The sequence below is a fragment of the Phyllobates terribilis genome, unplaced genomic scaffold (assembly GCF_046119375.1).
Source record: "Phyllobates terribilis strain yellow unplaced genomic scaffold, ASM4611937v1 Scaffold_1__5_contigs__length_1240528914, whole genome shotgun sequence".
In the NCBI taxonomy this organism is placed as follows: domain Eukaryota; kingdom Metazoa; phylum Chordata; class Amphibia; order Anura; family Dendrobatidae; genus Phyllobates; species Phyllobates terribilis.
In genome coordinates, this window is record NW_027362761.1 from 355,787,787 (window position 1) to 355,814,447 (window position 26,661).

The 26,661-nt window shown below is 41.8% G+C and overlaps 1 protein-coding gene across 11 annotated transcripts in view; it reads left to right on the forward strand.

Moving 5' to 3' along the window:
• Positions 1 to 26,661, forward strand: part of PITPNM2 (phosphatidylinositol transfer protein membrane associated 2) — a 398,693-nt gene that overhangs the window by 265,724 nt on the left and 106,308 nt on the right. For 10 of the 11 annotated variants that reach the window (XM_073676202.1, XM_073676201.1, XM_073676209.1 and 7 more), the window contains 3 exons: positions 3,850 to 4,179; positions 23,415 to 23,510; positions 26,158 to 26,262. In XM_073676202.1, the coding sequence (XP_073532303.1) occupies positions 3,850 to 4,179; positions 23,415 to 23,510; positions 26,158 to 26,262 (531 nt within the window). The remainder of the gene's footprint in view (positions 1 to 3,849; positions 4,180 to 23,414; positions 23,511 to 26,157; positions 26,263 to 26,661) is intronic. The other variant, XM_073676206.1, reaches the window with a different exon arrangement.

The following is a 26,661-nucleotide window of genomic DNA, read 5'->3' on the forward strand; positions in this document are numbered from 1 at the left end:
GTGCACGCTTTGTAAAAACTACAGAAATGAGCAAAAAAAAATAACAGATGTTTTTCTCTGCCGGCAGAAAAAAACCTGCTCTTTGTGAACTGTCCATAAATTTACGGACGGTTGGCAGTCCAGCTGTGCTGGATCAGATGTACGACAGATCCCTACTTTATAATCAGGTTTTTTGGAATTCTGGAATGGTCCTCAGCATTTTGACATCAGGAGTACAGCTGTATGCTGTGGTATTCTTGGCACCAGAAGTGCCGGAATTGCAGTAATCTTCAGTAGTCTAGTATATGTAACTACGAATTAGTTCCAAGAAACAGAAGAGGCCGATCGCGAAACATTTGTATTTTTTCTTATTTCTTATTTCTGAATTTATTTCAGTTTTCTGAGAAGTCATGAGTTTTTAGTTTGTTTTTTTTTGTTTTTTTTTTACGTGCTGGGTGAATTAATTAAATATTCAGGTTTGTCACAGTTCACAAGGTGGAGCTGCTTGAGTCTGAACATGTTGCAAGCAAGACTATACATAGTATGGAATTCCTGACATTTTACTGCTGATGATGTCACCATGCTTTACTTTTAGGCTGAAATAATTCACAATTTCCACTGTTATCCCAGACAGATGTTAATATAATGTACATAAAGACTACAAGATGAATAAACTGCTCTTCTGTCTGTCCCAAATTTAGTCCCAAATGTTGACAGGATTCTAAGCATAATAAAAACTGTGTATTTATAGAGCTGGAAAATCCATATGAATAATTAAGTACAATTCTAGCCAAGTTGCTCTATGTCGGGAGTCAGAAAGTAGTTTTTGATGTAGTTTTTCTTGTTACAAGTGATTGTGCCCTGTATTGCCCTGTTTAGGCTATATGCACATCTTGAGTATTGGAAGCAGGAAAATCGTTGTGTAAAATATGTGCGTAACCCTTCAGATATTCCAGGACAGTCCATAACAATGGGGATATTTTTCGCCCTCTCTGTAAAATAAATTTAAAGCGCCAGTGATTTTTTTGAAGCTGAAGAAACTGATACAGATTCTTTTGATTGTAATTATCATCATTTTACAGTGAATGCAGATGATGTCTTCATATCAGAATTGTAGATACTTATAATCAGGGCTGTGGAGTCGGAGTCTGAGCCCATTTTGGTGGAGTCGGAATAAAATGGACCGACTCCGACTCCTAAAATATATAATAAATTGGGTACAGTAATTCAATGCAGTTTGTGGGGAATATTTTTTCTTAAGAATTTGGGAAAGTTATGAAATGTCCTATAAATGTCTGTCCTATTCCTGATCTAAGGGTCTAGACTTTTAGCTAAGATGAATCTGTGCTACAGTAAATTTATCACTTAAACATGAGCCATGTATGAGGGAGTAGGAGTCGTAGAGTCGGTCGGAGTCAGTGTCATGGAAATTGAGGAATCCGAGTCGGAGGTTTTGCTTACCGACTCCACAGCCCTGTTTATAATCATAATTATTTATGATAATTTTCTAATGTGTCCATACAAAATATTTTCTGTCTGTGATTTTTTGATCAGCTGTCCAGAAAAAATAAAAAGTCAAGTTGGCCACCCTGGCCACTGGTTATGCAATAAATTTCTGAAAAATGCAAGTTTTATAGCTTGTTCTCGTGTTATTTTAAGGTCTTGTTCACATTCAGCGTTTTGGCTGCGGAAATAAAATTCAGTATTTTACAGTACCAGCAAAGTGAAGGAGATTTCTAAAATCTCATGCACATGCTGATTATTTTTTCCTTGCGGTTTTGAACCATCAAAGTGTTTATTGAAATCTGCAGCAGGTCAGTTCTTTCAGCATTTTTGCAGTGTTTTTCACCCATTCAAATAAATGGACACAAAAAGGCAACCCTTCCAATGGCTATTCCTAAAAATGTCTGCGATTGAAATACCCCATTAAACGAACATGACTCAACCACAGAATGGCTAATAGTGGTGCTCAATATAATAATAATAATAATCTTTATTTATATAGCGCCAACATATTCCGCAGCGTTTAACAATTCAGAGGTTCATATACAACAGTCATAAGTAACATAGCTAGAGATAGTACAATAATTACAGCAAAAATAATGACGACCCTGCTCGTAAGAGCTTACAATCTACGATGAGGTGGGGGTGACACAAAGTACAATGGCTTATTTACAAGGATGGTCCAGCAATCTTGAGGGGATGAGGGATAGATAAAGGCTGCATGAGCTCATCACCATGCAGTATCTGTAGTGCTTTTTGGTTCAGTGGAGACTTATGTTAGGAGAAATAAGGGATGGGCTATAAGAATATAAAAGGACTTTGATTAGGGAACGTGATAGACCACCCTAAATAGGTGTGTTTTTAGGGAGCGCCTAAAACTGTGTAAGTTGTGGTTCATCCTAATTTCTTGGGGTAGAGCATTTTGAAGAATAGGTGCAGCTCGGGAGAAGTCTTGAAGCGGGGAGTGGGAGGTACTTATTAGTGTGGATGTTAGTCGAAAGTCGCTTGCTGAGCGTACAGAACGGGTAGGCCGATAAACAGAAATGAGGGAGGAGATGTAGGGGGTGCCACATTGTGGAGAGCTTTGTGGGTGAGAACAAGCAATTTAAATTGGATCCTATAATTCATGGGCAGCCAGTGCAATGACTGGCACAGAGCGGAGGAGTCTGAGTAACGGTTAGCCAAATAGATGAACCTGGCTGCAGCATTAAGGATGGACTGGAGAGGGGAAAGTCGAGTGAAGGGGAGGCCAATTAATAGAGTAATACAGTAGTCAAGGCGGGAGTGGATCAGGGCAACAGTGAGGGATTTTGTTGTTTCCAAGGTGAGAAAGGGGAGAATTCTAGAGATGTTCTTCAGGTGCAAGCGACAAGAGCGGGTAAGAGATTGTATGTGGAAGGTGAAGGAGAGATTGGTGTCAAATACAAGGCCCAGACAATGCGCCAGCTGGCTCGGCATTATTGTGGTGCCACACTCGGAGAGAGAGATGTCAGATTTAGAGAGGTGAGTAGACGGCAGGAGCAGAAGATTTCAGTATTGGAAAGGTTGAGTTTCAGATAGAGAGCGGACATGATGTTAGAAACTGCAGCCAGACAGTCACTGGTGTTCTGTAGTACAGTGGGGGTAAGGTCAGGGGATGAGGCGTATAGTTGTATCATCAACATAAAGATGGTACTGAAAACCAAATTTGCTGATGGTCTGTCCAATTGGGGCTGTGTAGAGAGAGAAGAGAAGAGGGCCAAGGACTGAACCCGGAGGAACCCCCATAGTGAGAGGAAGGGGGGGAAGAAGTGAAGCCAGCGATACACTGAAAGAGCGGTCAGATAGGTAGGAGGAGAACCAAGAGAGAGCAGTGTCCTTTATACGGATTGAGTGGAGCATAGAGAGTAGGAGGTGGTGGTCAACGGTGTCAAAAGCTGCAGAGAGGTCAATCTACAAAACAAGGGAATAGAAGAGCAGTTGTTACACAGAAAAGAGCAATCATTTGTTCTAATACTAGGCCTAGATGTTAGGAGGATGAAGCATGAAAAAAATTGCAAATAATGCTGTATAGTGTTAAATAATTAGGCATTATTAGCTATGGTAATTTTTTTTTACATTTACGAAATTTACCAAACAGCAGGTTATGTGATAAAGTGTCATAATTCAACTTTGAAAACCGCTGCCCTTTTCATGTTCCACTTTGGTGGTCCACAGCTGGTTACGTGCAGTACATAATTCCCAGGACCACTGTAGCCAATCACTGTCTTTCTATCCCTTGAAATAGAGGAAATGGATAAGATGATAATTAAAAAAAATATGTATATTTTTTTAATTGAAAAATTTTAGCACAAATTTTTACTCCAGCCTTATGTTTTCAATTAACAGGTCTTCGGAAAGTTATGGTCAGAGCACATAGGCAAGCTTGGTGTTGGCAAGATGAATGGTATGGTTTAACCATCGAAGATATCAGAGAACTGGAGAAAGAAACACAACTGATGTTAGCCCAGAAAATGGCCCAATTTAGCCTAAGTGAAAACGAAGCAGAACAGCATGGAGCCAAAGACTCTCCTGGTGAGAAGGATCCAGAGACCAAGGTTATTACCTCTATAGAAACAGTTGATGAACCAAGCGGCATGACAGAGTCACTTTCTGGAAGAGGACTAACCAAGCAGTGGTCCACTTCCTCTAGGTCATCCAGATCATCAAAGAGAGGAGGTATGGCTATCAGTTCTTCATAACAAGAATATTTCAGATTTTGTTGCATAGAGAAGCATCTTTTTTATTAGCACATTACTTGTTCTTGAATGGATAAATGTATACGAATGTTACAATTTAACCAGTTGATGCCCAACTAACTACCTGGGGGCTTAAAGGGGTTGTCAGGTCTAAATTGCTAAGTTTGCAGTCACACTTTATGACTGCAGACCTTTGAGTCGCCCCAGCGCACACACTGTGTGCTGCAAGGATTCACCGGTTTCTGAGCCTGGAATGACGGTGATGTTTGCGATATACATACTCACCGGCAGAAGCAGTCTAGTGGGTGCGGCCTCGCTCCATAAACTGGTATTGAGCGAGGCCGCACCCCGTCTAGAGACACGGCCGTCCAGTGGCTCAATACAAGAGTATGGAGCGAGGCTGTCCACTAGACAGGCGCTGCCCTGAACTCTTACGTACCCGCCGGTCCCAGCTCTGAAACCGGCAAATTTTCGCAGCGCACAGTGCATGTGCTGGGGGTATTCAGAAGTCTGCAGTCACACAGAGTGGCTGCAGACTAATCAATTGGGACCGAACAACCCCTTTAATGTGGACCTTATATGTCTGATGTGCTGTCCTATATTAAAGGAAATATGTCATCCGAAAATAACCTATTGTTTAAATCAGGTTTTGTGTTAAAACTTTTATTTTTAACTGTCTTTTTATTGAGATTTTCCACAAATACAGAAATGAAAATAGATGAATGATTGCAATTTCCTTACAAATAAGGTAAAAGGAAAAGCTCACAACTTGAGCTAAATAACTCTGAAGTGTTACAAGAACATTACAGTATTCATGAAATCGGAAATGATTAATAAAACTGTATATCAGGACAGTACAATACATGAATGAGAAAGAAAACTAAAAATGGGGAGGGAAAGGGTCTTGTGATCCCTAAAGATAATATTTTGCACTGCAATATTTGTAACTAATATAAAGGTTATACGGATCCTTAAGTAATCGATTATTTATAGATAATTTGTAGCCCAGTAGTTGTCTCACAAACACTAAATGCCATTGAAAATGTCCACTCTATTTGGAAGCAAAGCTGTGAGGTATTCCATATTTTTATTATCTTTAATGCATGAGTAGAGGTCCATCAATGATGGAACTTGTGGAGTTTTCCAATTCTTTGCTATTAAACACTTTGCAAATGTCAAAAAATCAAAAAACAGCCTATCAGATATTTTACCTAATGGGAATGGAGGGACATTCAGAATCAAATACACAGGATTCAGTGGAATCTTTGTACTTATGCTCTTGAAATAACATTTTTGAACTCTAACCAATAAGATTGGATTAACCCCTTCACTCCAAAGCCTGTTTTCACCTTCCTGACCAGGCCAAAGTTTTCAATTCTGACCAGTGTCACTTCATTTGGTAATAACTCTGGAAGTCTTCAGCATATCCCAGTAATTATGAACATGTTTTTTGTGACGCATTGTACTTAATGTTAGTGGTAAATTTTGGTTGATATGATTTGCGATAATTTCTAAAAATAACGAACATTTGACAAAATTTTTTAAAATTTCACGTTTTTCAAATTTAGAATTTTTATGCCCTTAAATCAGATAGTTATACCACACAAAATAGTTAATAAATAACATTTATCACATGTCTACTTTACATCTGCATCCTTTTTTTTAAACATAATTTTGTTTGTTAGGAAGTTAAAAGTTCATCAATTTTTCATTTTTCTAACAAAATTTACAAAACCAATATTTTTAGGGACCACATCACATTTGAAGTGACTTTGAGGGGCCTATGTGACAGAAAAAATGCCAAAGTGGCACCATTTTCAAACTGCACTTCTTAAAGTGCTCAAAACCACATTCAAGAAGTTTATTAACCCTTCAGGTGCTTCACAGAAATGAAAGCAATGTGGAAGGATAAAAATGAAAAGTTTTATTTTTCCAAACAAAAATGATGTTTTAGCCCCAATTCTTTCATTTTCACAAGGGTAACAGAAGAAAATAGACCATAAAATGCTGTGCAATTTCTCCTGAGTACACCGATACCCAATATGTGGTGGAAAACTATTGTTGGGGCGGACGGCAGGGCTTGGAAGAGAAGGAGCACCATTTGACTTCTGGAGAGCAAAATTTGCTGGCATAAATAGTGGACACCATGTGACGGTTGCAGAGCCTCTGATGTGCCTAAACAGTGGAAACACCCCACAAGTGATCCCATTTTGGAAGCTACACCCCTCCTGGAATTTACCTAAAGGTGTGGTGAGCATCTTGGAACCCACAGGTGCTTCACAGAATTTTAAAACCTTGGACCGTGAAAATTAAAAATTAAGTTTTCTCCCCAAAAATATTGCTTTAGCCCCATATTTTTCATTTTCATAAGAGTAACAAGAGAAAATGAACCATATAACTTGTGAAATATCTCCTGAGTACACTGACTTTCCATATGTTGGGGAAAAACAACTGTTTGGGCACACGGGGAGAGCTCCAAAATAAAGGAGTGGGAAGCAGATTGTTATGGATCCGGGTGGTGGAACCTCTGTGCTGCGGTGCAAGGAGGGGCGTGACTAAGTATCAACTCGGTCCGACCAAGGTCACACGGCGGCTCAGTCGACTCTGTGAACCAGGGAGGAACCGAGCAGAAGGACCATGTGCCATTCTGGGACCGACCTTGTATGAGAGCAGGTGACTCCCACGGGTCAGAAGGCAGGAACTGACCGGTACAGCGGATGAGCTTCGCCTGGAAGGCTGATGGGTGGTCCTGGTAGACAAGCAGGCTGATTAGGCAGATAGTCAGGCGAGTGTTCCGGGTAGGCAAGCTGGCGGCACAACAGATAGCTGGCTGGTGCTCCAGGTAAGTGGGCTGGCAGGCACGGCAGGTAACAGGCGGTTGCTTCTAGGTAAGCGGGCAGGCAGGCACAGCAGGTAACAGGCAGGTGCTTCCAGGTAAGAAGGCGGGCTGAGCCCATAGACAGACTGGCGGACTGGACTGTAGACAGACTGTCGGGCTGAAGAGAAGACAGGCTAGCGGACTGAGCAGAAGATCAGACTGACGAACCGGACTGACTTGCAGAGGACCTGGCGGCTGAAGCAAAGTAAAAATCACAAAGCAACAACCTTGCACGGGCACCTCCATATTGGAGGAGGTGCCTCTTATAGGGAAAGCCCTCCGGTGATTGGCCGGGGACTTTTTAGGACGGCGCGCGTGGCCCCTTTAAGAGGGAGGGAGCGCGCGTCCTAAGCACAGAGCCAGGGAAGCTGCCTGCACCAGCAGCAGCTGCAGGGAGGCCGGAAGACGCTGGAGCAGGACCGCCGCGGTAAGGGGGACGGCGTCTCTGCCTGGCAGGGGGAAGAGACGCCGATGCTACAGTACCCCCCCTTTACGCCCCCTCTTTTTCAGGCCAGAAAGAAATTTTTTAAGAAGAAGAGGGGCATGGATGTTCTCCCTGGGTTCCCAAGACCTCTCCTCCGGGCCAAACCCCTTCCAGTCAACCAGAAAAAAGGTTTTTCCTCTTACCCTTTCGGTGACCAAAATGTTCTCTACCTCATAGACGTCCTCAGAGGAAACTGGAGCTGGAGTGGTACCTGGATCGTCAGAAAAAGAATTAAGAACAACTGGTTTGAGGAGAGATACGTAGAAGGAGTTGGGAATCCGTAAGGTGGCCGGGAGTTTTAGCTTGTAAGCCACAGGATTGATTTACTTGAGAACCTCAAACGGACCGATGAACTGCGGACCCAACTTATACGATGGAATTTTGAGCCGAACATGTTTGGAGTAGAGCCAGACCCTGTCTCCCGGACGGAAAAGAGGCAGATCCAGACGTCTCTTATCGGCATGTCTCTTCATCCGTTAAGAGGACTGAAGAAGTGCGGATCTAGTGTTTTCCCAAATAGTAGAAAATTCGCTGACCAGAGACTCCGCGGCAGGATTGTCCACTGAAGCGGAGATGCAGGTTACCATTCTCCCGGACTGGGATTTCTCGGTGAGCACTGCTCCGGCTCCGGAGGAGGAAGCATCAACCTCCAGGAAGAACTGCTTGTTGCAATCCGGGCGGTGCAGCACAGGGGCGGAGGAGAAAGCTTGTTTTAGGGAGACGAAGCCCTCCTCCGCTTCGGAAGTGCATTCCTTGGGATTTGCTCCCTTACGGGTGAGCGCAGAGATGGGAGCGGTCCGGGAGGAGAAATGAGGAATGAAGAGGCGGTAATAATTTGCGAAGCCCAGGAATTGCTGAATCGCCTTCAACCCCTCCGGTCGGGGCCACTTTAAGACGGCAGAAACCTTCTCGGGATCCATCCGAAGACCAGTCTCAGAGATAATATATCCCAGGAACGGAAGGGAAGTCTGCTTGAAGAGACATTTTTGAAGAGACGATTCTGCCGGAGCCTAAGTAGAACCTGACGAACATTCCTCCGGTGTGAGGGCAGATCCGGAGAGAAGACCAAGATATCGTCTAGGTACACCACTACGCAAGAATACACGGAAAATGTCGTTAACTAGCTCCTGGAAGACGGCTGGGGCATTACAGAGACCGAAGGGCATCACGCGGTATTCATAGTGACCTTCCCGAGTGTTAAATGCCGTCTTCCACTCTTCTCCCTGGTGGATCCGGACCAAATTGTACGCCCCACGTAGATCGAGCTTGGTGAAGACCCTCGCGCCTTTAAGGCGGTCGAACAGCTCCGAGATGAGAGGCAGGGGGTACTTATTTTTTATGGTAATTTGGTTAAGCCCCCTGTAATCGATACACGGCCGTACTAGACGTCTTTATTTTTAAAGAAGAGGAATCCTGCTCCAGCCGGGGAAGTAGATTTCTGAATGAATCCTCTAGCAAGATTCTCCTCGATGTACTCCGACATGGCCTGGGTTTCAGCCAGCGACAAGGGGTAGATACGCCCGCGGGGAGGCGAAGCGCCAGGTACCAGGTCGATGGGGCAATCATATGGCCTATGAGGTGGTAGTGTCACGGCTTCCTTCTTCATCCGCATAGGACCAGTAGGGTGCCGGCAGACCGGGTAGATTAGCCAGAGTAGACGGAGGTCGAGCCGGGCGAACCAGAACCAGGCAGGTCTCATGGCAATCCTGCCTCCAACGGAGCACCTCTCCGGATCGCCAATTCAGAACGGGTTCATGTTTCTGTAGCCAGGGTAGACCTAGCAATAGAGGGAGTGAGAGAGTACGGATAGCACATGGAAGGAGATCCTCTCCGAGTGCAGCATTCCCACCTGAAGGGTTACAGGCTCTGTGACGAGCAAGATGGTCACCGGAAGGAGTCTTCCATCCACAGAAGCAACTGCCAATGGTTCAGCCAGACGTTTGGTGGGAATCTGATACTTCTCCACAAGGGACTGAGAAATGAGATTCCCACGGCTCCGGAATCCAGGTGGGCGGTTTCAAAGAAGCGGGTCTCTCCACAGGAAATAGAAACGGATAGAGTCAAGGACAGAGAGGATTTACTCTTGCCTAGGACGACCTCTCCGAACGGCCCTAGACACTGGAGTTTCCCGGCTTCACCGGACAGGAACGGATCAGATGCTCCTTACTACCACAGTAGAAATAGCTCCCCCCCGGCTCGGCGTGTTTCTTGGCGAGATTTGACCATCTTGGTCTGGTCGATCTGCATGGGTTCGGGCGAGCGTGCCCGGGGAGTTGCTGGTTGGGAGGCAGGTTTCTGGAAAACAGGAGCGAGACGAGGAAATCTTCTCTCCCGGGTAGTCTCCTTAGCTCATTCCAGGAAACGGATGTCAATCCGGGTATCTAGTGACACCAGGTCATCCAGGGTGGTAGGAATGTCCCGGCCAGCTAGCTCGTCCTTGATCCGTCTGGAAAGACCCTCCCAGAAGGTGGAAACCAGGGCCTCGTTGTTCCAGGCAAGCTCAGATGCGATGGTACGGAACTGTATGGCATACTGGCCCACGGTGAGACTCCCTTGGCGGAGACGGAGCAATGAGGAGGCAGTAGAAGTCCTTCGTCCGGGCTCATCGAAGACCTTCCGGAAGGCAGTGAGGAAAGCCGGAAGATCGGACACCAGGGGATCACCTCTCTCCCATAAAGGGTTTAGCCATGCCAATGCTTCCCCGGTGAGGTGAGACATGATAAACGCCACCTTGGCCCGGTCAGAGGGAAACTGATGTGCCAGGAGTTCAAAGTGCAGCATGCACTGGTTCAGAAAACCCCGACATAAGACTGGGTCACCCCCAAAACGAGGAGGCGCAGAGAGCTGGGGTCCAGAGCTGGATGCCATGGCACCAGTAGGCAGAGGCGCCAGTGTTCCGGGTAGGCAAGCTGGCGGCACAACAGATAGCTGGCTGGTGCTTCCAGGTAAGCGGGCTGGCAGGCACGGCAGGTAACAGGCGGGTGCTTCCAGGTAAGCGGGCAGGCAGGCACGGAGGGTAACAGGCAGGTGCTTCCAGGTAAGCAGGCGGGCAGAGCCCATAGACAGACTGGCGGACTGGACTGTAGACAGACTGTCGGGCTGAAGAGAAGACAGGCTAGCGGACTGAGCAGAAGATCAGACTGGCGAACAGGACTGACTTGCAGAGGACCTGGGGGCTGAAGCAAAGTAAGAATCACAAAGCAACAACCTTGCACAGGCACCTCCATATTGGAGGAGGTGCCTCTTATAGGGAAAGCCCTCCGGTGATTGGCTGGGGACTTTTTAGGACAGCGCGCGCGGCCCCTTTAAGAGGGAGGGAGCGCACGCGAGCCTTAAGCACAGAGCCAGGGAAGCTGCGTGCAGCAGCTGCAGGGAGGCTGGAAGACGCTGGAGCAGGACCGCTGCGGTAAGGGGGACGGCGTCTCTGCCTAGCAGGGGGCAGAGACGCCGATGCTACACAGATTTTGCTCGTATGATTTGCGGGCACCATGCCGCATTTGTAGAGCTCTTGTACTGCCAGAAGAGCAGTAACTGCCCACAAGTGACCCTATTTTGGAAACGACACCTTTCAAGGAATACTTCTAGGGCTATGGTGAGCATATTGAACCCACAGGTGCCTCACAGAATTTTATAACATTAGGACATGAAAATGAAAAATATATTTTTTTACACGGAAATATAGTTTTTGCCCCAAATTTTTAATTTTCTCAGAGAATAATAGGGGGAATTGGACCCAAGCATTTATAAAGCAATATCTTCTGAATACAGCAATACCCTATATGTGGTCATGCACTTTTGTTTGTGTGTACAGCAGGGCTCAGAAGAAAGAGAGTACCATTTGGCTTTTAGGGAGCAGAGTTTCCTGGAGTAGTTTGTGGGCACCATTTGCAGAGCCCCTAAGCTTCCAAAACTGCAGAAATACCCAAAATGTGACCCCATTTTGCAAATTTCACACAGTGATATCATCTAGGGGTATAGTGACTATTTTGACTCCACTTGCGTTCTCCAGAAATTAGTGTGCAATTAATGTTGCAGAGTGAAAGTTGCAGATATGCCATATTAGTGTCCAATACATAGTGCTCGGCTTGTGCTTCCAGAGACATGTCCCACATAGGTTGTTAAAAGGGTGGTCCAGGACCTAACAATTGATGACTCATCTCAATATAAGATTTCTGGGAGTCCGACACTCTAGCAATCAGCTGAAACTGCTCCAGGCTGCGGCCTGAACTAAGGCTAGGTCTACACTGCGCTTGTTGACACTGTTGGGTGTATATGTTTGGGAGGTATGCGCCCATCAGTCTGCACTATCAGGATGGATCCAAAAGCATCCGTCCACCATAGGGACCCACTGTAAAGAGATGTATATTGCATGGTATACATTTCTTTGCAGTGTCCTCCTGTATAGGAAAGTGCAAGCTGCACCTTTTTTTTTCGATTTTAGTATGGCAGGATGTAAAAAGAACAGAAATTTGTAAATACTTTTCATTAATGTTTTTTAAGCCATTCACCGTGTGGTAAAAGTGATCAGGCAACTTTATTGTTCAGGTCATTACAATGGCAGTGATACCAGATTTATTTAGGGTTGTTTTATGTGTTCCTACTTTTGCACACTAAAATAAATTTTCAAGAAACTACAATTTGTTTTTCCATCGTCATACTCTGATAGCTGTAACTTTTTTATTTATTTGGCAACAGAGCTTTATAAGGGCTTGTTTTTTTGCGGGACAAGATGACGTTTTTATTGATACTATTTTGCTGTATGTGATTTTTGATCACTTTTATTCTGTGTTTTGTGTGTCAGGATGAAAAAGTTAGTTTTTAGTTGTGTTTTTTTTTTTTTTTTACGGTGCTCACTTAATGGGTTAAATAATATGACAGTTTTATAGATTGTTTCGTTCCAGACAATACCAAATGTGTACTTTATTTTCTTTCATTTTTTTTTTTTGTTAAAAACTGCATTTTTATTTGCCAAACATTTTTCCTTTTTTTTTTTTTTTGCACTTTCACATTTTTTCAAACTTTATTTATTTTTATCTAGTCCCAGGATGAGACATCAACTTTCCCTGGTCTGATCACTGATGTAATACTCTGAAATGCTTTTGCATTTTAGGGTATTAGAGGTGTCAATCAGACACAGGCAGGAGGCGTGTCAGGTCCTGCTCAAGCCTGGACCTTACAGCTGACCCTACCTGGGTGACACTGTGGCTATTATTCGGACTGCGACCAGCCCTCGGCACAACGCGATTGTGATTGCGTTGTGCCGATCGAGGGAAAGAGGGAGCCTTCTCCTTCTTTAAGCATATCAACAGAATCGTTGCGCCGTACTTGTACGGCAGTTGTCGTGAAGGGTTAAATTTAGCACAGGACCAGAAAATATGGGTTGTGTCTGCCCCTATTTCCTCACACCTCCAACATGTATCTGGTATATTAGGATTACATTTATGAAGGAGAGACAGTGTGTGATACCAGAAAAATAAAATCTTATATTGATTTTCCTTAAATATTGAGTATATGAAAGATGCTTTCACCACATTCATCCATATTAATTGCCAAGTTTTACTGGAAGTAGAAAAACACATAAATGAATCCCACTTTTGCATATAGGAATGTATAGGAGGCACCGAAGAGATGGGGGTCACTTAAAAGTTTATAAACACCTCTGATCTACAAAGTCTTTCAAGTGGTGTGGTAGTTGAAACATTGAGAGAATAAAATAATGTTCTAATCTAGTGCCTAATCTGAAGATATTGAAGTGGAAAAAAAAATACTTTTTCATTTTTACGAATCAATTTGTGAAGCACTTGGGGGTTCCAAGTGCTCACTATGCATCTAGATAGGTGCCTTGGGGGGTCTAGTTTCCAAAATGAGGTCATTTGTGGGGGAGCTCCAATGTTTAGGCACATCAGGGGCTCTCCAAACGCAACATGGCGTCCGCTAATTATTCAAGCAAATTTTACAATCAAAAAGTCAAATGGCGCTCCGTACCTTCCGAGCCCTGCCGTGCGCCCAAACAGTGGTTTTTCCCCACATATGGGGTATCAGCGTGCCCAGGGGAAATTGCACAACAAATTTTGGGGTCCGTTTTTTCTTGTTACCCCTGTGAAAATAAGAAAAATTGGGTCTAAAGTAACATTTTTGTGAAAAAAGTTAAATGTTCATTTTTTTCTTCCACATTCAAAAAATTCCTGTGAAGCACCTGAAGGGTTAATAAAGTTCTTGAATGTGGTTTTGAGCACCTTGAGGGGTGCAGTTTTTAGAATGGTGTCACTTTTGGGTATTTTGTGTCATAAAGACCTCTCAAAGTGACTTCAAATGTGATGTGGTCCCTAAAAAAATGGTTTTGTAAATTTTGTTGGAAAAATGAGAAATCGCTGGTCAACTTTTAACCCTTATAGCTCCCTAACAAAAAAAAATTTTGGTTCCAAAATTGTGCTGATGTGAAGTAGACATGTTGTAAATGTTATTTATTAAGTATTTTGTGTGACATATCTCTCTGATTTAAGGGCATAAAAATTCAAATTTTGAAAATTGCAAAATTTTCAAAATTTTCGCCAAATTTCCGTTTTTTTCACAAATAAACGCAAGTGATATCGAAGAAATTTTACCAAAATCATGAAGTACAATATGTCACGAAAAAACATTCTCAGAATCAGGGGGATCCGTTGAAGCGTTCCAGAGTAATTACCTCATAAAGTGACAGTGGTCAGAATTGTAAAAAATTGGCCTGGTCATTAACGTGCGAACCACCCTCGGGGGTTAAGGGGTTAATGAATATCATTACGCTGCCTAATTGCCACTGCTAAGGGTTCAATACATAAAACAAATAGCAATGCCTTGTTCCATTTTGTAATTTGTGTCGGTCGAGATGTGACATGAGAAAGTTTAGTGGATGCAGAGGGGTAGGAGTATAAGCTATTTAAGGCCGTTATAAAGGGGACAGAAAAGCCAAATACTTGAAGCGTGTCAAACATGAAAGGCCACCCTAAGCAGTGGCTTCTTCTCTTGTTTTGATTAATGCATCTATTAGAACGATGGTCCTCCTTGCGTTATCACCGCCTTGCCTGCATGGAACAAAACCCTCTTGATCTTTAGGAACCAAGTTTGGAAGCCACATAACAAGTCGATCAACTAGGAGTTTGGAAAATATTTTAAAATCTGAATTGAGTAGGGAAATCATTTTATAGTTAGCAGAATACTTTGGGTTCTTACCCTGTTTAGGTAATAAAGTTATGTAGGAATAAAGCATTGGAGAAGGGATAGGTGTTCCAGTTAGAAACACATTAAATAAGGTCTTGAGATTATCAGTTGCACACATATCTCCTGTCATGTTCAACATTGAGACAACATTTCTAATTTTGTGTATTGACTTCTTTGAAATCTAGTTGTGAATTAGACACTTTATTTTGGTAAGCTGATTATTCCATTTAGCTAAAATCCTCAAGGTACTGTAATTTCTTTGCTTCTCTATCATGAATTGCACGTTTCAGTTCTCCCCAAAGTGACTTAATGGTGACAGGTCAGGAGCCTAGACAGCAATGCCAGAAGCTTTTTGTTCTTAAGTGAGTGAAGGGATGACTTGGCTTTATCTTTTGGATCATTGGCATTTTGGAAAGTTCTAAGTGGCTTGTGGTTTACTTTGGATCCTGACAGTTCTGTGTGGAATCTTTCCTGATTTATCTAATTTTTTCATAGTTTTTAAGGTTGAAGATAGTCTCAAGTCCATCGAGTTCAACCTGTAGCCTAACATGTTGATCCAAAGAAAGCCAAAAACCAAATGGGACAAACACTAATAGCGCCATATTAGCTGGAAAAAATTCTGATTTCACATATGACAATCAGACTAGTTCCCTGGATCAATGTCAAATGACAGAATCTAGTACCCATAATCTGTAATATTATATTTTTCAAGAAAGGCATCAAGGACCTTCTTGAATTTTTGTAATGAATCAACCATTACAGCATCATGTGGCAGAGAGTTCCATAGTCTCATTGTTCTTACAGTAAAGAATCTACGTTTGTGCTTATGATTAAACCTTCTTTCCTTTAGACGTAGAGGATGCCCTTTATCACCGTTGCTGGTCTAGGTGTAAAAAGATTATTAGAAAGATCTCTGTACTGTCCCCTCATATATTTGTACATTGTAATAAGAGGCAAAACTATTTTCTTGTCATGAGTATCTATGGCTCTTTTAATGCATCCCTTTATTTTATTTGCCTTTGCAGCAGCGGCCTGACTCTGGTCACTAAAGTTGAGTTTGCCATCCATCCAAGTATTTTTCAGTGACCATTTTACAATTTAGTATATAATTATACATTTTATTTCCTATTCCCAAGTGCATGACCTTACATTTACCGACATCAAACTTCAATCGCCATTTCTCAGCCAAAGCTTCCAGCTTATATAAATCCCTCTGTAACATTAATTTATCCTCCTTTGTGTTGATTACCTTGCAGTTTAGTATAATCAGATATTAAAATTCTACTCTGTATGCCCTCTACAAGGTAATTAATTAATATGATAGAAAGAAGAGGGCCCAATACTGACCTTTGTGGTATAACAATGATAACTGTGACCCAATCAGAGTTTGTTCCATTAGTAACCACTCTTTGTTTCCTATCGCTGAGTCAGTTGTTAACCCCGTTACACATATTTCCCCCTAGTCCCATTACTCTCATTTTATGTACCAACATTTTGTGTGTCACCGTATTAAATGCATTTGAAAAGTCCATATAGACAACATCCACTGCGTTTCCTGGTCCAGTCTGGAACTTACCTCCTGATAGAAGGAGATCAGATTAGTTTGACAGGACCGATCCCTCATAAACCCTTACTAATGCTGGGTCATGAGGTTATTCTTATTTTCCTAGTTGGTATGACCAGAAGTCATCACTTTCCATTTCTTGATCAAAGTTTGAACAGAACTGATTGGGATTTTCACATCTCTTGCTATTTATTTTATCCTTCTCCTGATTTATAAAGTTGAGCAATATCACTTACACATATTTTAATCCTTTCCAGCATTAGAATGTAAATAAACTTCTTTGGCACAGGTCCGCAAGTGTACCGTGTTCTCAAAGCTGGCATCTGTCAGTAATGTCAGTAACGTCCAGAGCTGGGTTTCGGCCGCAGCTGTTAACCATTTAGATGCCGTTGTCAATCCCTGTCAAAATTGAGTGGTTGCCAGTGCACATGCATACCATCTCCTATCGGACTCACGTGACGTGATTGCAGGGTACAGATTTACCATGGCAGCTGGTGTTTTGCTGAAGGCCCCCATGGTTGTCATCTTAGTATTCTTGTAAAGCTGAAGCATAGGTTAAGCTCTACAGGAGACCATGATTTTTCCTATCTGCTGCAATACTATGGTATTGCAATACATAGTACAAGCAATCAATCAATTATAGGTTCAAGTTCACTAAGCTGACTAAAATTTAATATAAATAATAAATAAATAAAAAAAATAAACAGTAATATATATATATATATATATATATATATATATATATATATATATATATATATATATATACACATATATATATATTACTGTTTATTTTTTTATATATATAAAATTATATATGGTATTGCCATGTCCATAAAAGTCGGATCTATCAAAATAAAAAGTTTATTCACACTTATGAGAAAAAAATATATAAACACCATAATAGCATTTTTTAAAGTCTTCTCATTTCCCTAAAAAAGATGCATTAAAAAAATTATGGCTCTGTATGCTCTTATGACAGTTCACTGACCTGCCTCCTATTTTACATAACCTCACACTACAAGATGCATTATGTAAAATAGGAGGCAGGTCAGTAGACGATCAGTGAGCTGTCATAAGAGCATACAGATGAATATTTAAGCAGAGCGCCAGATATTGCGCCCCCCACAGGCTGCCCCGGAGCACAAGCATATATCATTATCTTCAAACTGAAAGTAAAGATTACACAAGAACCACAGGACGGATTTCATCAATCAAGGTATCATATTACTCAGTGTAATGTCGCCCACCTGACGGTGTATGTGGTTTACTGAGCACAATCCTGCTGACAGGTGCGCTTTTATATGCAATGGACGTAACAAAATCTTATGTGGGTCAGCAAGTGCTGGATGCAGGAGATTTTTACTCCCTGGCTGAAGTGAATGTCGGAGAGGCCAGTCTCTTTTATTGTAGTGATATTCTCTTGCACGACTATCCTACTCATACAGAAAGCAGCAGTACTTTGTGTATCCACCCTGGAGACCAAGTAAGAGGGCAACCACCTTTATGTCACCACAGAAGGGCCACAAATGTTGGTCATAGTTCAGGCCCATCAACAGCTGTTTCATGTCATAGGTTTCTTTCATGTGGACTGCATAACCAACTGGAATTGAAGGTAGCGCATTGCCATTATGCAGCAAGACAGCTTTTAGGTTTGTTTTGGACAAATTGATGAAGAGCCTCCATTACTCCGGATTATGACTTATCTTCAGAGCTTTCATTATCCATTCCTCCAGTTAATGACTTATCGTCAGAGCTTTCATTATACTGTTGATGTTGTTGCATGCCACATTATCGCCCTCCATGAAGATGTATTGGACAAGATCTTTATCACAGTTGCGGAACAAAGAAATCTGGACATCGCCCGCTAGAATATTCCACTGCTGTAGCGTGGAACCTAAGAGCTCAGCCTTACTCTTGGGCGGATCCAAATCTCTAGCAATGTCATTCAGTTCACTTTGTGTTATAAGGTGTGGTTCAGTTGAGGTTGCTGACAGTCTGGGTCGTGAGGGGCAGATGCTTCATTGACACCAAGCGCCCTCGTCTTCCTCACTTGACTAGACTGAAAATGTTTCTGGTGCTTTTGGAACCGGCAGTTCTTCTGTATGTGGTACTGGGTGTATTACAGATGGAATGTTTGGATACTGTAAAGTCCACTTCTTATTCCTTGAAACACCTTTTCTAATGGAGGGCACCATGCAGAAATAGCAATTGATAGTGTGATCGGTTCACTCTCTCCAGATCATTGGGAGTTCAAAAGGCATAAATGCCTCTTTTCATGCAACCACTGCATAAGATATGATGCACATCTATTACAGCATATGTGTGGAGCCCATCTCTTGTCCAGATCTCATATTCTGCAGCCGAAATACAGGTTGTAGGCTTTCCTTATCATGGTAATCAAGTTTCGCCTTTGTGATGCAAAAGTAACTTCTCTGCATATGTAGCAAAAACTATCCGCTTTGTTAATGCAAGAACAAGGCATATCTGAAAAAAACATATAGAAACATGTCAATATGCTAAGAAACTAAGCTAAGAAATCATAAAACTGTATACCTTACACAGAGCGCATTTATAAATGTAGGTGATGCGACTGTAATTAGGTTTACGTCATCAGAGCTGAGTTGGTGTTTTTTCATTGGTCACCCTAAGATGATAGAATACTGAAGGCTCAATAGACTAAATAGATGATGTAATAGATTAGCTATTAACAATGCAATAATGATCATGAAATAATAAAAACACAATTTTTCTATAAGCCTGCATGAAAGGTGTCATAAGTAATTACAACCTTCTCTGGATCTTGAAAATTAGTGCCAATCAGCAAATTTAGGCATCATATTCGTTTTCAACACCACAAAATTTCTTAAGTTCAATTATTTTCGTCTTTGAACCTAGTTGGCTGTAGAGCAGTGTTACACAAGAATGGTTTGTCATCAGTCATCAGGATTTGGCCCAGAAGCTGATATCCAGCATGTCAGGGCAAATTTCAGAAGTCGTGTAAAATAAGATAGAACAATAAAAATGTAAAAACGTATGAAATGCTTATAATTGTACTTCAGTAACCAGAGCAATATCTGACTAAAAGATCTAAAAACAATGAAGCAGCAAACTGTGTGGGAAAAAAAAACTTATGTCAGTCTCAAATTTTGGCTATGACTTTTTTTATCACGATCACACAAATGGCTGACTGTACTTGCCCAAAGATTTGCCTATCCACTGTGGCCAATTGCTGTGCGGTTTTTAGTGGGCATTTTTAACCACACTTTCTTGTTTAATCCTAATTCTGTGATGAGACAGAGCAGAAAGACCTTATTATTCCATTATTTCGATTTTTATTACCAATCTCATAGCAATAACATCTGTCACTGTTATGGAAAAATTACATTTATACTTGTCTATTTTGCTAGCTGCGGTAAAGGAAATCTGTCACCAGGTATTTCCTACCTCACCTGAGAGCAGCATGACGTTGGGACAGAGATCCTGATTCCAGCAATGTGTCACTTACTTTACTGAGTGTTAGGGTATGTGCACACGATGTAGAAATGCTCAGGATTTTTTCCTGAGCGTTTCTGCATCTCTCTGGCAGGAAAAAACGCATGCGGATTGTACATGCGGTTTCCTGCCAGGGACATGCGGAAATGAAGCGTTCTTCACTTTCATTTCCGCATGCGGGTTGACAAGCGCTTCCCAAGCGATTTTAGCATCACTTGGAAAGTGCTTGTCAACTTCACACTATATAAATCCATGCAACCGGCATGGATTTATATAGTGTGAATGTCAAAAAATAAAAAATAAATATATACTTTACCCTCTGATGGCCCCCGGTGTCCGGCTTCGCTCGGTCCCGGCTGCCGGCAGTGAAGACTTTAGGACCTTCCGACGTCAGCGTAACGTGACCCGTCACATGACTCTGACGTCAGCGAAGGTCCTTCTTCATTCAACCGCGAAGTGCGGGGAATCAAGCAGGAGTGCTGCGCGGGCCGTCAGAAGGTGAGAATATATATATTTTTTATTTTATTCTTTTTTTTTTAATGGTACCTGGGTCTGGATGAGAGTCCTCTCCTCCACACCCGGGTACCATCCGCACATTAGACCGCATGAAAAGCGCATCAACATATACAGTGATGCAGATTCCATGCAGTCTAATGCAAGTCAATGGCGGCAAAAGAGCAGCGTTTCCGCAAAATTAATTGACATGCTGCGGATTTGCGGAAAAATCCGCATCATGGGCACAGCACATGCGGATTTCAATTGGGGAACATTGCTGCCCTTCTACCATGCGTTTTTCATGCGTTTCCGCGGCGTTTACGCAACTGCAAAAACGCCGCGGAAACGCATGAAAAACGCATCGTGTGAACTCAGCCTTAGGCATTGTGTTATGGATTAGATAGATAACTCCAATAGCACCTGGACACCTGACAGCATCTCCTTTGGGTAGATAAATTAATTAGCAACTAGCTGACAGTTGCTGAAAAAGCAAACATCTACTGTATGCCAGAGTGCAAGAGAAGTACTATGTCAGGGGGTTGGGAAAGTTGAGTGTGCATGTACACTAGTGTGTCACCCAGGGCAGGCGTCTTGTTGGCATATCAAAATATCGAGTAGAGGCAGCAAGTGGTGTGGATGTGTGAACAGGCTGTAGGGGACTCTTAGCTCATTGTTAGCCTACTGCGATAGTGGAGTGGATGAGTGAATGTGAGAGGCAGAGTGCCCCTTTATAGTCACATGTGCAGCGAGTGGGTGGCGTTCGTGACACTGGGAGCTACAGTTTTGATTAGAACCTGTTTCCTCTTTTGCAGATCTCCCAGTTATCTGAATGCTGAGCTCTGTATAACCTCTCCCACACCACTGATTGGCAGCTTTTTGCTTATGCACAGTGTACACATAGCTGCCAATCAGTGGTGGGGCGTTGTTGGACTAACTGGCAGCAGGCCAAGTAGTCATCAAGTGATAATCTCCTGATAAAACAATGATTTTATAAAAGCAGCTCAGTAAGTGACACATCGCTGGAATCGTGGTCTCTGACCCGAAGTTATCTTGCTTTCAGATCAGGTACCAAAAATCTGGTGACAAATTCCCTTTAAGTACTAATGATTCAAGTACATTAATTAAACTTTAAAACCAAATGGAAAAAATGCGGATTATTTTCAAAGTAAAGTAGAGAAAGTATATGTTGCAAAATTGTTAAGTAGTGTGTCAAACTGTGTGGCAATGTATGTGGATACTTCTTCAAGTTGAAATTTTAGGGCATTTTGCAAGTGGTTTCTTAATTGTGTCATAAGTAAATATTGGTTCATTAGCCTATTACTTCAGAGGAGATATCAGCACATTTTTAGTTCTTTTTTTTTAATTTTAAGGTCTCATGTTGTAATGTTCAACTGTGTCCTAATAAGATTGGCCAAAGCTAAGTGGTTTGTTACATCACTTTGTGACATTGACCCAGTTGTGTGTCTTTCTCCTTTCACATATCTAGTTAATACGAAGAAATGAGCTATGTCTATGATATATAAAGATAAGTCTCCATAGTAAAATTAATTCTGTACAGTCCAGATATTAAACGCATTTATATATTGATGACCTATTCTTATGATAAGTCATTAATATAGAATCGATGAGGGTCTGATGCCCACCACCCTCATCACTTAGCTGTTATCACTTGTGGTTGATATGCAGTACTGGGCAGCAGACACTAAACAGTGTGATAGAGCTCCAACCAGGTGTTAACAGCTGATCGCTGGGCGTCCGACCCTATGGTTGTTATGTTAATGACATGTCCTAAGGATATGTCAGCAGAATAAAGATACTGGACAGCCTCTTTAAACTGACCATTTTTATTAACATTGTGGGTCATGAATTAATGCAGAATATAACACAGTAAATATCTACTTTATCTCATTTTGAAAATCCTACTTGTAGAGTCTAATTCTGCTGCTCGTGACTTGTATTGTACAGGCAGCATTTGAAAGGTGAATTATGATTCAGAATTGATATGCATGAGTGGAGAAGTAGAGCACATCACTTGCTCCCTGCTGCCTTTCTTCCAAAGAATAGATGGTAAGAATGCAAGAGCAAAGCAGCATGAGGCCTATGTAGATAGCAAGCACTGCCCAGAATACCCATGTCCCTGCTGGATCTCGGTGGTGCAATTATATTAGTAGAGCCTCAACCAGATAATGGGATTGCTTTTTGCTCAAATTGCTATAGCACCGCTGCATTATTCTTATAGCCATGGATAGCCATTATACAGTGTATGTAGAAGGCTTTATTAGGGGTGGGGTCTCAACAACATGCTTAAAGAAGTTGTGCACTACTTTAGATTAATCCCCCAATATATCCCCCCGGCGCCCCTAAGCCTTTTTTTAAATACCTTCCGTTGCAGATAATGCCTGTGAGCGGCGCTATCGGTGGCCGCTCACAGGCATCATGTGACCCCACACTGACGTCACGACAAGTAAGGTGTGACTCAGCGCCGGGGTCCCTGCGGTGGCGGCTGGGTTGTGGACGGGGTTACCCCCTGCGTCACACCCAGCATCCACCATGCGCTTTCCCAATGAATGGGGAGAGGCAGAGCGCACGGTGAATGCCGGGTGTGACGCTGGGGTTAACCTCGCCCACAGCCTGGCATCCACCTGGAAACAGGAAGAAAAAGGTCATGTGATGCCTGTGAGCGGCCACCGATAGCCCCGCTCACAGGCAGTATATGCAACAGAAGGTATTTACAAAAAGGCTTAGGGGCCCTTGAGGGATAAATTGCGAGGGGTAATCTAAAGTAGTGGACAACCCCTTCAATTACTATATTTTACATATACAGTGGATATGGTTTATGGAGCTTGATCTATAAATTATGTACAAGTACATCAAATAATACATTGAGATTAGTATATATAAGGCCACATGGGACCTGAGATGTAGGTCATATAGTGGCAAACAGTATGCTAAATGCAACCCCGTATCTTTACATATAACAGATTTATAGTGCACTTATAGTCTAGCAAATCAAACCCAAGATAACAATTGGATTTCCGTAATAAATCGGTATTGTTATTAATGTATTACTGTTATGTTGACACCATGTTCCTTGACTTCCAGCTAGCCCATCCAGGCACAGTATATCAGAATGGAGGATGCAGAGCATAGCCAGGGACTCGGATGAGAGCTCCGATGATGAGTTCTTTGATGCTCATGGTAAGCGTTCATGAATCTGATTTATATTCTGGTTCATTTAATGGATTTTGGCTACTGCTGTTTATTTAAAGATGTTTGATACCGTATACAGTCCATTCACATTGGAAAAGACTCATTTTGCAAGGTATTTTGTAAGTGCACGTCCTTGCTAGATAAGTAAACTTTGCATATACATTTACAATTCTGCTGATTTCTTGTGGGGAATTAAATAAAATATATTAGAACTGTCACATTGGAGTAGTTTGTAAGCAGCAAAGTATAAGGATATAAGAATAGTGAAAACGCCATGAAATGGCCACAAAACCAGTGCTGCATTTAAGGTCTCCAAATACGGTACTTGAAAATTACTGAAGATGCATGTTTTTGGCATGTTTTTTTACAAACTGGTGCCACTCTCATCTGGGTTCTGGAGGTACCATGGAGGGAATTGAGTGTATGGGCAACGGGCAATACTTGTGTTTAAAAAGACGATGGGGCAAATTTAGCAATACAATTTCATGCTTGGAGACTGCAAACTTAGAAAGACAATCCTAAAATGCATCAAATGTATCATAGTGCTTCATGCTTTTGTTAAATCTGGAAGATTTTAAGACTAAGTTTACACCACTTTTTTGTTGGCTTACTCTGTGCCAAAAATTGGCGCCATAATGATTGTATCACAACTTAGGCCTCGCTACTTTTCCTTGAGGTCAGCTCCACTTCCACTTTGTCAGACCAGGTCACTAAGTGTCTAAAACACATAATAAATAGTATGGAAAGTTGGAGGAAAGTTGAGAGAGGGGGGTATACAATGTAAAAAAGTACATAAGAATATGCCTTTACAATCAACTGACTGCTATTTTTCCTTTTTTATTATTTTTTAGCTATTTTTTACATTTTTACCTTATAATAAATTTAAAAAAATGTAATCCCTTTTTCCCTCTTTTCCCCCCTTCACTGGTTGGTATACTCTGTTAGGTAGTAAAGTCTATGTAACTAGAATAAAATACAGTGATCAATACTAAATATGTGTGCCATCTTCCAAAGAGTTTTTTTTTTTTTTTGCAACATTTAGTTTAACATATTTCCCAAATTGTTCCAGGATGGATATTACTTTTTAAATCCAGTTCTGCAGAACATACAAGAATCTATGCTACAGGTACATTCACATAACAGTAATTCATAGGTGACACCATTTTTGATAATAAATGTTCTCTTTCTTCATCTTCTCCATTCTGGTCTGATAGCCATTAACTTGTTTATCACGAATTACTGTCGAGTGCGCCAAAATTCTGTGCTACAAGTGACATAAGTGACACAAGTATGTCCAACTCAAAAGTAATAGCGACACACATCGGGAACACACATAGCGCGACAAAATTTGTTGTTCGTTAACGCCTTTAAACATGCTCAGTCCGCGCTCAATCACCCCCAGTGTGACAATGCATTTGTTGGTTATTGTATACTTGAGGTGTTCTGTTATATAGAAGAAAGGGTAGGGATTGACAGTAATAAAAGAACAGGTGATGAGCGTGGATCCAAGGAGAATGCTGAGAGTTGCTAATAAAGGCAGGTGGGGCAACGTGACATGCATCACTCTGACACTGATGGTGCAGAAGGGCAGGGCTGTGGAGTTGGTAAGCCAAACCTTCAACTCCGACTCCTCAATTTCCATGACACCGACTCCAACTCCGACTCCCTCATACATGGCTCATGTTTAAGTGATAAATTTACGGTAGGACACATTTTTCTCAGCTAAAAGTCTAGACTCTTAGATCAGGAATAGGACAGACATTTATAGGACATTTCATAACTTTCCCAAATTCTTATGAAAAAATATTCGTCACAAACTGCACTGAACTATTGTACCCAATTTATTATATATTTTAGGAGTCAGAGTCGGTCCATTTTATACCGACTCCGACTCCACCAAAATTGGCCACTACTCCAACTCCACAGCCCTGGATAAGGTAGCATGCCAAGTTCATGTTCCATACATTCTCATCACAGCACCACCCATACTTGCCATTGTACTTTACCCAGACACACATTGCCTGGTACAGTTTACGTCCAACTGTTCTGACACCTGTAAGGGCCTAAGGAATTTCCTTGCAGAAAAATCTAGCCAGGCACAGCCAAGGTGGCCTGTGTCTCATATTTGTTGCACAGGTAATTTTAGAGACACTGCAGACCACCGCCCAATCCTGTGCATCACCAAGACCCTGAACCAACAACACGTAAGCCAAATTTCTTTCTGTGACTGAGACTCCGTGTCATGATATCACAGATGCATTGTGGGAGTGGGGGGGCTTTGCAGATGTTAAAGCGAAATTTTGGGCACTACCCTTGCCTGAGGCAATGGGGCATTGAGTCAGTTTTCAACTCAAATAAGATTAATATGCCTGCAACCAACCTGGGGGCCATGTTGTTCTGCGGTAATCTATACATCTTTTTGAACTAGAATTAAAAGCAAAATACTTTTTTTAATGAATCTGTATTGATTTTCTGCCAAGCCTCTGTATGTCAGCCTTTATTAGGGTTACCAGAGGCTGTTATTATTTATTATGGGTTTCAGTTGCTAGTGTTTGTCTTTTAGTATTGATATTTCAGATTACTCCTGGATATTTAACTTTGTTTTCCTTTTTTTTTTTATTGTCCTTGTATTTAGAAGATTTGTCAGATAATGAGGAAGTGTTGCCTAAAGAAATCACAAAATGGAGCTCAAATGACCTAATGGACAAGATTGAAACAGCCGAGACAGACGAATTACAAGGTAATAATAAGGATTTTCTACTAACCTTTTTAGTCTAAATTTAAAATAACATCTGTATCTTGTCAAGTCATTTCACTAAATATTTTCTGCTTATATAATGTAAATGCTGTAACAGATTTGGCAGACTTAGGAGCTTGACTATCCCCTTAAACAAATATACAGGTATAGTCATTTAGAAAAAAAACGATTTTGAGAGTACAATTGCCTTAATGTAACATTCTGTAATATAGAAAGTTTGATGTTTTGGTATTTTCAACACGGAGTTGCAATATAATGTCAAATTTTACATGATTGGAAACAAAATAAGAGAGAAACATCCATGAAACTTATTTTGAATTTGTTGTTGGCTCTTCTTCTGGAATGCTCTCCACGACTACTAGTTAGTTTTATATTCTTTTC